This window comes from Capsella rubella, unplaced genomic scaffold, assembly GCF_000375325.1.
Source record: "Capsella rubella cultivar Monte Gargano unplaced genomic scaffold, Caprub1_0 scaffold_5, whole genome shotgun sequence".
In the NCBI taxonomy this organism is placed as follows: domain Eukaryota; kingdom Viridiplantae; phylum Streptophyta; class Magnoliopsida; order Brassicales; family Brassicaceae; genus Capsella; species Capsella rubella.
Window position 1 is genome coordinate 9,814,879 of NW_006238919.1, and position 11,943 is coordinate 9,826,821.

At 37.4% G+C, this 11,943-nt stretch overlaps 4 protein-coding genes across 7 annotated transcripts; 1 reads left to right on the top strand and 3 right to left on the bottom strand.

Moving 5' to 3' along the window:
- The first annotated feature begins 657 nt into the window (after positions 1–657).
- Positions 658–2,730, top strand: LOC17886373 (caffeic acid 3-O-methyltransferase). Its single transcript, XM_006291309.2, has 4 exons — positions 658–1,077; positions 1,408–1,744; positions 1,847–1,911; positions 2,318–2,730. Exons 1-4 carry the CDS (start codon positions 700–702, stop codon positions 2,615–2,617), a joined length of 1,080 nt encoding a protein of 359 aa, XP_006291371.1. The 5' UTR covers positions 658–699; the 3' UTR covers positions 2,618–2,730.
- Positions 2,643–4,447, bottom strand: LOC17887019 (UDP-glycosyltransferase 73D1). Its single transcript, XM_006292180.2, has one exon. The coding sequence runs from the start codon at positions 4,445–4,447 to the stop codon at positions 2,879–2,881; it is 1,569 nt and encodes a 522-aa protein (XP_006292242.2). The 3' UTR covers positions 2,643–2,878.
- A 2,489-nt stretch (positions 4,448–6,936) lies between these two features.
- LOC17884861 (UDP-glycosyltransferase 73C7) lies at positions 6,937–8,721 on the bottom strand. 3 transcript variants are annotated; one of them, XM_023783253.1, is made up of 2 exons: positions 8,166–8,721; positions 6,937–8,051 (listed from the first exon to the last, which is right to left on the bottom strand). In XM_023783253.1, the coding sequence occupies exons 1-2, from the start codon at positions 8,634–8,636 to the stop codon at positions 7,146–7,148; spliced, it is 1,377 nt and encodes a 458-aa protein (XP_023639021.1). In that variant the 5' UTR covers positions 8,637–8,721; the 3' UTR covers positions 6,937–7,145. The 3 variants fall into 3 exon arrangements, with proteins under 3 accessions (XP_023639021.1, XP_006291076.1, XP_023639020.1); XM_006291014.2 differs by having other exon boundaries at positions 6,937–8,066; XM_023783252.1 differs by having other exon boundaries at positions 6,937–8,721.
- A 266-nt stretch (positions 8,722–8,987) lies between these two features.
- On the bottom strand, positions 8,988–11,254 carry LOC17886706 (pentatricopeptide repeat-containing protein At3g53170). Of its 2 annotated transcripts, none has more exons than XM_023783254.1 (4): positions 10,710–11,254; positions 9,533–10,616; positions 9,300–9,404; positions 8,988–9,219 (listed from the first exon to the last, which is right to left on the bottom strand). In XM_023783254.1, exons 1-3 carry the CDS (start codon positions 11,082–11,084, stop codon positions 9,382–9,384), a joined length of 1,482 nt encoding a protein of 493 aa, XP_023639022.1. In that variant the 5' UTR covers positions 11,085–11,254; the 3' UTR covers positions 8,988–9,219; positions 9,300–9,381. The 2 variants fall into 2 exon arrangements, with proteins under 2 accessions (XP_023639022.1, XP_006290968.1); XM_006290906.2 differs by having other exon boundaries at positions 8,991–9,219; positions 9,300–9,410.
- Positions 11,255–11,943: the final 689 nt, after the last annotated feature.

Sequence of the window (11,943 nt, forward strand, 5' to 3'; positions counted from 1 at the left end):
TGAACAGTGATATGCTACAATTACCAGTAAAGTTTTGGTAATTGTTTTATCATTTCAAAACCAAGTGCCATACAACACAACTTGGTGTGTTTTTCTGTTTCCTTGCACTACCAATATGGAGTATCTGTTTTGTTCGTTTTCATCAATCAGTCTCATAATTACTAAATCATATACTACCATTTCTTTCATTGCACTCACAACATTATTACTATAGTATAACTGTTTTTTTTTTATATATATCGTTTGTAAAACACTTTTAAACTTGAAGACCAAACCAGTTTAACTAGTGTATAAAACTTTTTCCCTGGGAAATTTATTATAGTGTGTAATGTATCATAGATTCATAGATCTAATACGTTTTATCGAAGCTTTCAATTGATTGAGAAAGTACAAAATGTAAAAACAATAAAAGAAGGTAACAAAAATATATTTATCAAGGCAAAATATCTAGATTCTAGCAATAATTAATTTTAAACACCCAGGCCAAAAGTATACTATTTTAAAGCTTTTTCAATAACTTCAATAATATAATTACTTTAGAATATTAAATAAAACTGTAAGAAACTAAAGTATAACTAAAACCCACTAGGACCATATATGTAATATTATCCTCAGTCCTTTACGTATGAACGTATCATATAAAACCATTACTAGTGGTCCTTTAGCGGAGTGAGGTGATTCACTTTCACGGACGGGAAAATGGAGAAGGAAAGCTCGGAAAGCAGAAACAGAGCTCGTCTCGCCATTATGGAGCTGGCCAACATGATTAGCGTTCCCATGTCCCTCAACGCTGCCGTGAGACTAGGCATCGCCGACGCTATTTGGAACGGCGGGGCCAACTCTCCTCTCTCCGCCTCCGAGATCCTCCCTCGCCTCCTTATCCCATCTGCCACTACCACCGGCGGCGATCCTGAGAATCTCCAACGTATACTTCGAATGCTCACCAGCTACGGTGTCTTCTCTGAACACCTTGTTGGCTCCAGCGAGAGGAAATTTTCTCTTACGGACGTTGGAAAGACTCTCGTCACTGACTCTGATGGCCTCTCTTACGCAGCCTACATCCTCCAACACCACCAGGTCTCTTCATTTTTAATGGTTTTTGTTTTGTTGTTTTAGTTTATGTTTATCACTACCATTTTGGTTGGTTTGTTTGGTTGGCTAATGTTACATGGGAACCCAAATATCATATCCTTCACAAATCTCGTGATTAGTCTAGATTTCGGTATGAATGCTCCGGTTATATTTTTTAAGTGGTTTTCGTTTCGTTGTTTTTAGTTTACCTCTACCATTTTTAGGATTGGCTAATGCTTTATATGGCTAATGCTTTATATGGGAATATATTACATTTTCACGAATCTCGAGATTAGTCTAGATATGATATTTGTGTGTAAAAATGACATATTGTAGGAAGCGTTGATGCGAGCATGGCCGCTAGTTCACACGGCGGTGGTGGAGCCCGAGACGGAGCCGTACGTGAAAGCCAACGGCGAGGCGGCATACGTGCAGTATGGGAAAAGCGAGGAGATGAACAGTCTGATGCTCAAGGCAATGTCCGGGGTATCCGTACCGTTCATGAAAGCTATATTGGAAGGCTACGAAGGGTTTAAGAGCGTTGAGCGTTTGGTGGACGTAGGAGGTAGCGCAGGGGATTGTCTCCGCATGATCCTTCAACACTTTCCTAATGTCCGTGAAGGGATTAATTTTGATTTGCCTGAAGTTGTTGCCAAAGCCCCCAATATTCCTGGTAAGTTTAATATCTGTAATAAAATAAGAAAAAAGAATCTCTGTCTTTTGTAACGTAGTAATTAATAATGGATGGATGATATTTTTTTTTTGTATTGTATAGGAGTGAGTCACGTGGGTGGGGATATGTTCCAATCAGTTCCTAGCGGTGACGCTATCTTCATGAAGGTTTGTGGTATACATTATTTGTCACGAGAATACCAACCTAGCTACTATTTTTTCCATATAGGACGAATACTGATTTCTATATATAGACAGTCTGTTTAAGGTTAGTTTAGTTTAGGCATACATATATATTGTATAAGCTGGTCGCACAAAAAATCATATAAGTCCCTAGGGGCAATATGTTTGGTACTATACATATTTGGCTTAGACGTTTATCGTTAGATCATGCGACTGGTCACCTATATTTATGTAAGATCGTTTTAAAAACTAATACATATATTTGTCAAACCAAAAACTTGTGATGTAGCTAAAAGCCTAGAATCATGCATGGATATGATGTGATTGTTTGTTGAAATTAAAGAACAATATAATATAATACAAACAAATAAACACATTTCTTAATGCACAGTGGGTATTAACGACATGGACGGATGAAGAATGCAAGGAGATAATGAAGAATTGCTACAACGCATTACCCGTTGGAGGAAAGCTAATCGCGTGTGAGCCTGTCTTGCCTAAGGAAACCGATGATAGCCACCGGACTCGTGCCTTGTTAGAAGGCGACATCTTCGTCATGACCATCTATAGAACCAAAGGTAAGCATAGGACCGAAGAAGAGTTTAAAGAGCTTGGTCTCTCTGCGGGATTCCCTACTTTCCGACCTTTCTACATTGATTACTTCTACACCATCTTGGAGTTTCAGAAGTAATATTATCAAAAGATTTATCTTTCGGTTTTTTTTTTAAAAGAATAAACTTTGAAATAATAAATCAAGGAGGGAGGCGTCTTTGTTGAGATCTCTAATAAAATACATTTTCATCATCAAGATGTAATAAGGGATAATCTAATAGTCTATTTCTATTTTTTTTGAGTGCATCTTTCGAGAAAAGGAATTAAAAAAAAAAAAACTCTTTGATGATTTAATTTCAAGTTCGATACAAGATATGTGACTTATTAATTTTATATCAACTTATAAACTAAATTTTTCTACCCGATCGAGACTCAAATGCTCTAAAACATCTTGCATTAAAATTGAAACGTTAATACTCGAAGATCCCTTATCATTCACAGCCTTTTTCGCCATTACTGCAAGTTCTTGAATACGTCTCCTTCGTCTCACAAATTCACTGTGAACATCATCATCTACACGTTGACAATCTTCGTCCATCAAAAGCTTTATAGCTTTCACAACTCTTTGTTTCGTGACCAACACTCCAACTTTCTCCTCGTCTCCCCATCTCACCGGAATCTCCACCCCAACCCTAACCCCTATCTTCAATATCTCCACGATTAGTTTCTCATTGAGGAATTGTTCAGCGAACAATGGCCATGTGATCATTGGTACACCAAAACATATCGCTTCTATTGTAGAGTTCCAACCACAGTGAGACAAAAAACCTCCGGTTGAGCCATGTGAGAGTATCATAGCCTGAGGACTCCAACCTTTTATCACTATCCCTCTTCCTCTAACTCTCTCTTCAAAATTTTCTTGTTTTAGCCATTCATCTAGCTCATTCATGTGTTTTTCCTCGGTCTTGATTACCCAAATAAAAGGTTTTCCCGACTCTTCTAACCCTAAACCTAGTTCTATCAATTGATTAGGTATTAGTCGACATAGACTACCTAGACAAACATATAACACTGACCTTGGTCTCATCGAATCTAGAAAGTGCAAGCACTCGGTCTTGCTTATCGCGATATTACAGTTGTTTCCTCTATCAAATAGGTCAGCCATACGGTCGTTGCATAAAGAAACGGGTCCAACGAACCATACCTTCATATTGATGGCCTCAGCGTAGGCTTCTGCATAGCCAGGCTCCAATTCTTGGAAGCTATTAACGATAACCCCAAAGGCTTCTGATTCAGATTCACGCATCTTGTCGCGTACGTCATCCATATTTGCTAACTTCTCAAACGCACCTGGTAACTGAGCTCTGGCTATCTCAATCCTATGTGGCATTGCCGGTATAGAGAATGGCTCTGAGGCTGAAGAAACCGAGAGGTGCGGGCTATGAAGATGGAGGTTGTGCGAACTCAAAAGAGAGAAGCAACACATTCCATGGAACACGATCCTCGGGATCTTAAACCTCTTTGCGGTTTTCGACGTCCAAACAAGGCATTTATCGGAGATTATGCAACTTGGAGGGATGTCTTGTTGCTCAAGAAACCGTTCCAAGGGATCCTGAAGTTTATCCAGAGCGTCATAGAATCTCCGTAGAAGGTCTTTGGATGGGAGAGTGTCGAGAGTCTCACAATCTTTGGGAAGACCGAAGTCTTTGTAAGGAATTGGAAACGTAACGACGTTGATTTCGAGACCAGCCTCGGATCTTGCTCGGTCAACTGTCTTCACAAACCTAGAAGCATTTTGAGGGGTTGTAACTATGGTTACGATGTTGCCTTGTCGCGCTAGAATCTTGGATATGTCGACCATAGGGATCAAATGCCCTTGAGCCATAAGAGGGATCAAAACAAAGTGAAGTCCTTTGGCTTTTGAATCTATGGCTGTTTCCATTTTTGGGTTTAGCAAATGTTTACGCATATAGAAGGTAAACAAAATTCTCAAACAACATATATATGTGTGGATGCATCTGGTGAGAGATCTAACTAAATTAATTGGGAAAGTCGTCAAAAGCTGTATATATTGACTTTGAACAAGTCATTTAAAACAAAAACTATTGTTTCGAGAACCAAATCATGTATTCCTTGTTTTAAAAATTTTAGTCGCTGACGGTGGTGAGTTACGTCATTATACCATGACAATGAAATCCTAAAATATATGTTTATCGAGTTGCATAAGAATTCGAAAAACTTCAAGGAAAATATGTGGAAGTTTAAATTCTAAAATGATGAATATATCCAGTTCTATATACGTAACTTTAAGTTAAAATAAGCTTATGTTATTTTAAGTTTGTTAATTAGTATTACACATCTAAAATATTCAATATATACAAACACAACTAGATAAAAATACTGTTATCCTTTTAGTTTACTTTCTGATAATGATTGCTATATTGTTTATTGTGATTTCGGTTTAAGAAGTGCAAGTAGGTCAAGCTAATTATGGTTTAAGAGTTCCATATTGATTATGGTTTTGTCCCCGCGCCACGATATAGATCAGTGGTTTGGTTATCACATGATTGATTATTCACATCGTTAATATTTACATAGAAGTTTAATTTATTTAGTTTTCTTTCCGGTCTAGTGTTCAAGAGATTGTTTTGTTAATAATCGAATAAAATTCCAACATAATTTCTACAAGAGTTCACGTTGAGTTTTTAGATTAGACAAAAGAAGTAAAATGGAACCATCTTCATATATAAAGTGTGGTTTAAATTGATACATTGTTGTCTATCAGAATATATGTATACTAGAAATATTTTTTCAACGGCTAATTAAAAACAAGATATATCTAATACATTTTAGATAAAATAATATTATATCTTGTTCTTAATTAGCCGTTGAAATCACATTATATCTTTTCTAATCCAAGAAATCCAAGAAATGCTAGAAAAGATGTATGAAACAAAGAAAAAATGGATTTGAAGACGGTTCTTTTCTTATCATACATTTTAGAAACTATATATTTGAAACCAAAGCATTTCTACCAACTCATTTTAAATACATAAACCCCAAACTTCACGGCATATATGTTCGTAGTTTCCTTTTTGTTTTAAATGAGTTCTGTTTGAAAAGGACATTTGTCTTTTCTTTGTTTGCATGAAAAAGACTCTTTGAAACGTTCAATATGTGCGTATGCAGTGGTGAACAAACTAACGTAGACTAGTTCAAATTTTGGGAGTTCTCGAGACTTTGAGCATTGACGTATATACTCACACCATTTGGTTACTGTATTTTTTGTTTACATTTTTCTTTTCTTTTCGTTTTGGTTCTTGTAATCAATCATTTGATTGTTTCGTTCATGTATTTGTTTTTTTTTTAAAGAACTAGCTACTAAACACTTTTATATATAACTTTTTTTGCGGAACACATTAGTAATTAACATGGACATATAATTACAAACGAAAAGCAAAGTCCACTCAAGTTGAAACTATTAACCACGAAGTTTCGAAAATTTTGAGAATATATAAGCAAATAAATATACACATACGCACACAAGCTTGTATCATCAATTATGCATAGAGGGTACTTTACAACTATCTTTTGTAGTTAAAGTTAATTCTATCATGCATGACGATTGTTTTTGCGTCTACGTATACAATTCATGTTGTTTTTTTTTTGTTTTGTTAAAAGATATAACAATTCATGTTGTTTTGATTAAAGCATGCCTCTTTTTTGCTACCACAAAGTCTTACTCATGTATAATATGTCCCCATGTTACTGTTTTACAAGATCTTCATATTTGACTACTTGAGACGAATCAATTTGTAAACTTCTTACAGTTTTAAACTCTTAATCAACAAAACTAAAGAAGTTTCTTTTTTTTTGTTTTCATCTCATGAGAATCCAAAGCCACGTCCAAATGTCAAAACTCAAATCAGAAAACTTGCATAAGAAGATTCAAAGAAGTTCCCGTGATCTTCTCTTACCCAAAAGGACTAGTCTATCATCATTTAATCTTATCAAAATCGATGATTTATAGAAAAATCTTATTCAACACTTTAGCATGCAGATAAGGATTTCCTTTATCTTTCCTTTTTTGCAGAAAACTGAATATAGTAATATTTAAGCGAAGAAAAATCGATTTCACTACAAAGTCATTCTTGGATAATAATCCTCACACTAGTCGTCTTTGGAATATTGGTTGTAAAAATTCCTTAACAACTAAAGCTTTCGATTTCCAAATTCCAATCCCCAATATATCTTATTTCTTCGTCTGATTTGACATCATCCTCTTTTGTCTCTCAATGTATGTAACCATGCATGTTAATTAAGATCACTCTGTATATTATATGGTTTGATGTTTCTGAATTAACAAAATATTAGTTTTGGGCTTAGTTTCACAAGAGAAACCTAACTTACAAAAAAAAAAAAAAAAGGGTCCAAAAGTATGATAATTTTTTTGTCTAAATGATATATTGTGGACACATAAGTACAAAAGCACCTTTGAGGCTACTAAAAACCAGAGTCTGTCTCAACGTCAAACAAGACCAGCTCAATTATTTCAGAGACATTGTGCCTGTATTTTTGAATTAAAAGAGTTTGAGTATTATTTTTATTAGCTATGGTTTTTATTATACAAACCTCTTTATTCTAACATGGAAAAGAAAATATCAATCCTAATAACAATCTTTGAGACCCCTTTGATGTTGGGATTGCTCCATAATGTCTTGAATGAGCAATGTGATATTAGCATCTGAAGATCCTCCTTGTTCCAAAGCCTTATTTGCCAAGTCACTAAGTTCCCTGACTCTTCTTCTTCTCTCTTCTGCTTCTTGGCTATCACCCATTAGCTCACCCACTGCTTTTCTCACAGTTTCTCTACTCACCGTCACTCCTATCTCCTCTTCCTTTCCATATTTCATCAATGTCTCCACTCCTATCTTTAACCCTGATTTTAGTATCTTCACAATTAACTTCTCGTTCAAGAATTGTTCAGCAGACAAAGGCCATGTCAATAACGGAACTCCTGCAGTGATTCCTTCTAGAGTCGAGTTCCATCCGCAGTGAGTCAAAAACCCTCCGATGGATGCGTGTGAGAGGATGAAAACTTGCGGCGCCCAACCTTTGATCAAAAGTCCTCTATCTCTTATCCGCTCTTCGAATCCGCTTTGCTGCATCCACTTTGCTAAATCCTCATATTTTCCCCACTCTCTTATAACCCATATAAAAGGTTTATTAGATTCCTCAAGGCCTAGTCCTAGCTCTTTGAGCTGAGCCAAGGGAAGATTACATAAACTGCCAAGGCAAACATAGAGCACCGAACCAGTTCCTTGAGAGTCGAGCCATTGAAGACATTGGTCTTGACCAATGGAAGCCTTGTCTCCTCTTTCAGCATTTTTTAGTTCTAACTTATTGCACAAGGAAACAGGTCCAACGCACCAAACTTTTCCAGTCCTTGCTTTCCTATATTCTCTTGCATAGTCAACCTCTAACTCCTCAAAACTGTTCACAATAACACCATAAGAGTCATTATCAGCTTCAATAATCTTGACTGTACTCTCTTTCATATTTCCTTCAAGAGGCTGCAACACAGAGACCTGAGGTTTAGTGAACTCAACTCTATCAGGCAAGCCAGGTAAATCGAAATACTCGTCGTTAGATTCTATAAATTTTAAGATCCCGCTTTCTCGAACCACCTGTATGCACATGAGGCTGAAACAAGAAAATCCATGGAAGAGAAGTTTGGGGATCTTGAATTTCTTTGCAAGTCTTGAAGTGAAAGGAAGGCTCATGTCTCCAATGATGCAGCTCGGCCGCGGCTGAACCATCTTCTTCATAGCTTTCTCTACTTGCTCCTCAAGCGAGTTGGCCACGTCAAAGAACTTCACCATGTCGACCATTGAAGCCAACATATCTACACTCTCGCACCCTTCTTGCAAACCCGCTTGTCGAGACGGAAACTTAACTTCAACGATGTTGATGGTCGGAAAGGAAGAGGAAGAGGAGAGTGAAGTCTTGATCTTGGCTACATTTTGAGTAGTTGTGATGATAGAGACGGTCACGCCTTGACGCTGGGACAAGAGTCTAGAGATATCGACCAATGGGATCATATGGCCTTGGGCCATAAAGGGTATTACGACGAAGTGAAGAGGATCATCAGAACACATTGTAGAAGATCTTACGACGAAGTGAAGAGGATCATGACATCTCTATATAACTACGATAGCGTTTAGATCAAAAAAAGAGGTTTGACCAGTCTAAAGAGCCTGCGTAAGGAAATTATATAAGACAACTTCAAATTTGAGTTTTGATTCCAGAGTCTGGACAACTGTCCCAAGACTCCCAACCTAAGTGATAATATTTTCTAATATGTATGACAATTAGTCTGATCGTTTGTGTTAATGTTATATTCGTGTCATCATCTGTATTGACACCTTGGAATAATGAATTAGAAGCATCATGAAATGAGTCAAAAAGATAATAGTTAATAAAAAGAGGTGGCGGGTCAAACAATGTCTGCTGAATATTTTTGAGAATTTGGTATATAACTTTATTTGACATGATATCAGTCGTAGATGTATCTGTTGATTTCTTTGTTTTGTTCATTTAGTGACACAGCTACAAATGATGGCTTCTAATACTTACAGTTACCCGAATCATTACGTTTTGATTTGGTAGATTTCGGAACTGGCCAAATTCTCATCAGTAATGACCATGCCGCTCTTGGAACCTTGGTATCCCCCCAATCACCTGAACAGACAGTTCCATAACTTACTTACAGGCATGTGTCTCCAGTTTATCTTAAAGTTACGAGTAAGCGGAACAGTTACCTCAAGTGATCCACTTAGTGTGAACATTTCCCAACTTCCAAAATTCTTCTGCATTAGATTGCTCAATTCACAACCCAAAGCCTCACTCCATAAGCCTCTTCTTGCCTATATCTTTAAACACAATAAAAGGAACACCGTTTAGAAACAAATACAATCACCAAATAGAGCTGTAATACTCAGCATATATCTCTTATCTTAATTATAGTTTTCTAAGAGGAAATTTGAATTCTCACCAGTGGAAATCATTTGTTTCTCGAGTTCATGGACTGCATCGAATATTCCATGAGCAGTGTAGGTTTTGATCATAGTAGCAAAAGTGACTTTATCAGGCTTACATTTTCTCTCTTCCATTTGTATGTATAATTCTTTCATTGTAGCCAAATCACCAGCCTGACCGTATGAATTGATTATACAATTGAAGAATGGAGTATCCAGTATCACATCTGAATTCACAATTTGCCTCAAAATCGAATCTATCTTCACGAGAAGACCAACTTTGCTATACGCGTTAACAAGCGAACAATAAGTGATCGAGTTTGGTTTCACTCCTTGATACTTCATTTTCCTGAATATATCATCCATTTTCTCGATTCTTCCAGCTTTTCCAAACGTCTCGATCACTATATTGTAAGTGACAGTGGTCAGGGAGAAGAACCTTTTCTCCATGAATTCCATAACCGAGCACATCTTCTTATACATTCCAGCTTTTCCAAATGACAGGATCAGTATGTTAAACGTAGTGATGTCTGGCTGCACTCCCATGAGCTGGAACCGATTATACCAGCTCTCCATCTTCTTCGTGTCACCACCATTCCCATATGACCCAATGATCGAGTTAAGTGTGAAAACATCCGGAAGAGAATCTCCATCCTCGATCATATCAGCCAGAACATTTTCCATTTCCTCAAACATACCAGCCTTTCCATACCCATCAATAATAGTATTGTAAGTAACCGTGCTGCATCCAACTCCAAGATACGACATCTCAAGAACGATACTTTTAACCAGATCAAACCGACCAAGTTTGCAGCAACAACTGATGAGAACAGTAAAGGTGAACACATCTGGCTTACAGTCACTAGCCGATTTCATATATTCAAGCGTGGAAAACGCCTTGTCTAGAAGTCCACTTTTGCCATAAACAGCTATAAGAGATGTATACACATCAATGGTGGGTTTTAATCCTTCAGACAACATTACTTCAAAAAGCAAGCTAGCTTGATCAGGCTGCTTGCAATTCCCAAGCACTTTAAACAGCTTTGTGTATGTTTTGCATCTTGGTTCATACCAATGCTGCTTCCTAAGAAGATTGAAAATCTATAAAGTAGAGAAATGGGCAAATGAATTCTATTGAACCTTATGGAAAATTCAGTGTAAAGAGTTAGAAAGGAATAAAAGGGGGAAGTGTACCTTCAATGCAGACTGCCATCGATTCTCTTTGATAGCTTCATCAAGTGCTTCAAGAACAGCTTTTGGCCATAAAGTTAAGTACTTTTCAGAATTGGCTTTCCTCTCGATGCCTTTGACAGCTGACTCTGCTCTCAGAATCCGAGACAACTCTTTCTTAGGATCTACTCGGTGTCTTGTTGAGATCAGACCGGATCCCATTTTCCCAGTACCGTCATTGGGGATTTTTGTCGAACATGTTGTGGGCGTTGTTGAAACAGAGGCTACACGCCGAGAACAAACCGTGGAGGGTATATGTTGCCGAGAAAAGCAGAGTTTTATATTTTCAATGGCGTATGCGGAATTAATCCCTTGAATAGGATTCTGTATCAATTCCATCGAAGAGAAATGCGAGAAAGATAAGGGGAAGACGACGATGCAACTTCGGTGTGTAGGAGGAGGAGCTAGAAGACGACACAGTTGTTCGGCTTCATCTATTTCGGTTTAGCTCGATTGGGCGGGTTCGGTTTTCAAAATTAATCGGTTTGTCTGATATATAGAATGGTATGATGTGGTTTTGGTTTTGAATTTTATTATATTTTCAAAAGGTCTAAGCTTCAATCAGTTTTGTTTTTTTTCCAATGTTATGTAATCTGAAAAATTAGAAAAAACCAAATGAAAAATTTTCTCCAATTTTGACTTTGTTTTATCATTTAATATTGGACTCACTTGAATGACAACGAACCGAAAATTGGAAATGTGACGTGAACCGGAACTGAAAAATGGAAAAATGCAAGAAAGTTATCCGCACAATTAAGGACACGTGGAGCCTAACTGTAGGCCACGTGGCCACGTGCTCATCACTCTCCTCCTAGTCGCCGCCGTGAACTTAAGGTCAGACGTATCGGCCACCGACCAAATCAGACAACAACGAAGAGTCAAAAGATTTAATGGATACTTCACTTATGTTTTATAAACCTTCCTGTAGTAAACTGTGAAGACTGTAAGAAGAACAACACGAATCAAGTAATCGAAAGTATACTTTTAATTTAGAGAGAGAGAGAGAGAGAGAGAGAGAGAGAGAGAGAGAGAGAGAGAGAGAGAGAGAGAGAGAGAGAGAGAGAGAGAGAGAGAGAGAGAGAGAGAGAGAGAGAGAGAGAGAGAGAGAGAGAGAGAGAGAGAGAGAGAGAGAGAGAGAGAGAGAGAGAGAGAGAGAGAGAGAGAGAGAGAGAGAGAGAGAGAGAGAGAGAGATGGAGT

Bases quoted from the DNA above. Each gene is read 5' to 3' on its own strand.
- LOC17886373 (XM_006291309.2), top strand. From the start codon at position 700: ATGGAGAAGGAAAGCTCGGAAAGCAGAAACAGAGCTCGTCTCGCCATT. The intron at 1,078-1,407 runs GTCTCTTCATTT...GACATATTGTAG, and splicing joins ACATCCTCCAACACCACCAG to GAAGCGTTGATGCGAGCATG. The intron at 1,745-1,846 runs GTAAGTTTAATA...TGTATTGTATAG, and splicing joins CAAAGCCCCCAATATTCCTG to GAGTGAGTCACGTGGGTGGG.
- LOC17887019 (XM_006292180.2), bottom strand. From the start codon at position 4,447: ATGCGTAAACATTTGCTAAACCCAAAAATGGAAACAGCCATAGATTCA.
- LOC17884861 (XM_023783252.1), bottom strand. From the start codon at position 8,636: ATGTGTTCTGATGATCCTCTTCACTTCGTCGTAATACCCTTTATGGCC.
- LOC17886706 (XM_006290906.2), bottom strand. From the start codon at position 11,084: ATGGAATTGATACAGAATCCTATTCAAGGGATTAATTCCGCATACGCC. The intron at 10,617-10,709 runs GTACACTTCCCC...TCTACTTTATAG, and splicing joins GATGGCAGTCTGCATTGAAG to ATTTTCAATCTTCTTAGGAA. The intron at 9,411-9,532 runs GTGAGAATTCAA...TTGTGTTTAAAG, and splicing joins GAAACAAATGATTTCCACTG to ATATAGGCAAGAAGAGGCTT.